At 43.2% G+C, this 2,491-nt stretch overlaps 1 protein-coding gene across 1 annotated transcript; it reads left to right on the top strand.

Annotated features, from left to right (window-relative positions):
* Positions 1–600: 600 nt before the first annotated feature.
* LOC110682839 lies at positions 601–1,062 on the top strand. The gene has a single exon (XM_021859185.1). It carries the CDS (start codon positions 601–603, stop codon positions 1,060–1,062), a length of 462 nt encoding a protein of 153 aa, XP_021714877.1.
* The last annotated feature ends 1,429 nt before the right edge of the window (positions 1,063–2,491 follow it).

Raw genomic sequence — 2,491 nt, 5'->3', positions numbered from 1 at the left:
TGTGCAAAGGCTTTGGAGCCACATTGTCAGGTCCAGCCCTAACTTGGTTCATTAATTTAGATAATGGGATAATTCGATCTTTTGCAGGAATGGTAAATCTATTCAAGATTCAATTTGCTAGTAGCAGGAAAATCGAAAAGCAATCCTCAGATCTGTACCGTGTTGTGCAAAAACACGGAGAATCCTTGAGGGAATATCTTGACAGGTTCAACAAGGAGAAGATTGGGATACACAAATGCGATGCTCTTACAACAATTGAAGTATTCAGAAGAGGGTTGCTAGACCATAGTGAGCTCTACAAAGAGTTGACCAAATATCCCTGTACGACCTTCGAGGATGTACAAGCCAAAGCTATGGCTCAGGTCAGGTTTGAAGAAAGACCCCAGAGCCAGATCGCCAGTCAAGAAGGAACAACAATTTTCCCATGAGAGATCATCGATTCAACCCGTATCAGCGTTCCCGCTTTGATGCAATGAAGGATCAATCAATGCTGTTGAGGAAGAATTCTCACATTGGAGAGAAGATCCTGAACTCCCACCTAAATTGCATGAGTATTGTTTCAATGTTAACCCTACAGGAGTAATTAGGACCCTGAACAAGATGGGAGACACCGTGCAGTGGCCTAGAAAGAGTGACAGGCCTGGAGAGAAGAAAGATCCATCAAGATGGTGCGATTTCCATTCAGATATTGGCCATACAACCGATGAATGTGTCGCGCTCAGAAAGGAGGTTGCTTACCTGCTGAAGAAAGGATATCTCAAAGAACTTCTGTCAGATAGATCCAAAGCTCCGGGGAAGGAAAGAGAATCAAAGCAAGGAGGCCCCCCACCTCCTCCTCCTATTGTCAAAACCATCTGTTTCATATCAGGAGGGTCAGAAGTATGCGGCTTAACATATTCAGCAGCGAAGCGGCATGCGAAGGAAAGCAATAAGGATCAGCCCGACAGAAGGGAAAAATCAAAAGTGGACATTCCCATCATGTTTGAAGAGAGCGATGCAATAGAAGGCCATCATGACAGTCTAGTGATTTCACTCCCAGTTGGAAATTGTATGATCAAGTGAATCCTTGTTGATAATGGAAGCTCTGCAAACATCATCATGCTTGATACCCTGAAACATATGAACATCGACGAGAAGAACATCATCAATAAGTCAACAATGCTAGTAGGATTCAGTGGGGAAACCAAGAAAACAAGTGTAGAAATAACATTAGCTACCTATGCGAAAGGAGTCAACTTACAAGTCAAGTTCCTGGTGATTGACACTTTGTCATCATACAATATAATCCTAGGCAGACCATGGATACATGAGATGAAGGCCATCCCCTCCACGTACCATCAAATCATCAAATTCCCTACCAGGTGGGGTATCCAAGAAATCAGAGGAGATCCTAAGGAAGCCAAGGAATGTTACAAGATCGCACTAAAAGCAACATCTACAGAAAAGAGTTCAGCATAGCAATCAGAGGGTCAGCTGGGCCAAGAGAAATTGAGCATAGTAGAAGAACAGGAAGCCACGGAAGTCCAGCTGAACCCCAACCATCCAGATCAAAAGGTCAGAATAGGATCAGAATTGAATTCAGATCTCCGTCAGCAAATTTATGATTTCTTAGAAGAAGAAAAAGATGCATTCGCTTGGACCCACGAAGACATGAAAGGCATCTCCCCAGATGTGATCACTCACAAACTGAACGTAGACCCAATACATACACCAGTAAAGCAAAAGAGAAGGAAATTTGCGCCAGAAAGGAACAAGATCATCAATGAAGAAATTCAAAACCTATTGAAGACAGGGAAGATCAGAGAGGTGAAGTACCCAGAATGGCTCGCTAACGTGGTGGTAGGCAGAAAAAAGAACGGAAAATGGCGAATCTGCATTAACTTCACAGATATTAACAAGGCATGCCCAAAGGATCCGTTCCCTTTACCTCACATCGATGCCATGGTAGACGCAACAGTAGGGCACGAGCTGCTATCCTTCATGGACGCATATAGTGGGTACAATCAAATCCTCATGCATAAAGACAACCAAGGAAAAAACGCTTTCATCACTAGTCAAGGAATCTATTGCTACAAGGTAATGCCTTTTGGATTGAAAAACGCATGAGCAACATATCAAAGGTTGGTGAACAAGATGTTTGAGGAAAAAATTGGAAACACAATAGAGGTTTACATAGACGACATGGTAGTTAAATCCAAGAAGGAAGATGATCACGTCAGAGACCTTAGAGAAGCCTTCGCCATCTTGAAGCAGTACGGCAAGAAGCTAAATCCCACAAAATGCACATTCGGAGTACAGTCAAGAAAGTTCCTAGGGTACATGGTTACGCAAGAGAGGAATAGAAGCAAGCCCAGACCAAGTCAAAGCCATCCTGGACCTGGAGCAACCAAAGTCTAAGAAGAATGTACAGAGCTTAACAGGAGAAATCGCAGCACTAAACAGGTTCATCTCAAAATCCTCCGACAAGAACAGAGCCTTCTATGAAGTCCTG

Source organism: Chenopodium quinoa, unplaced genomic scaffold (assembly GCF_001683475.1).
Source record: "Chenopodium quinoa cultivar QQ74 unplaced genomic scaffold, ASM168347v1, whole genome shotgun sequence".
Classification (NCBI taxonomy): domain Eukaryota; kingdom Viridiplantae; phylum Streptophyta; class Magnoliopsida; order Caryophyllales; family Amaranthaceae; genus Chenopodium; species Chenopodium quinoa.
Note: the sequence above shows the minus strand (reverse complement) of the source record. Positions and strands in the feature narration are given on the sequence as shown.

Coding starts and splice junctions, on each gene's coding strand:
- LOC110682839 (XM_021859185.1), top strand. CDS start 601: ATGGGAGACACCGTGCAGTGGCCTAGAAAGAGTGACAGGCCTGGAGAG.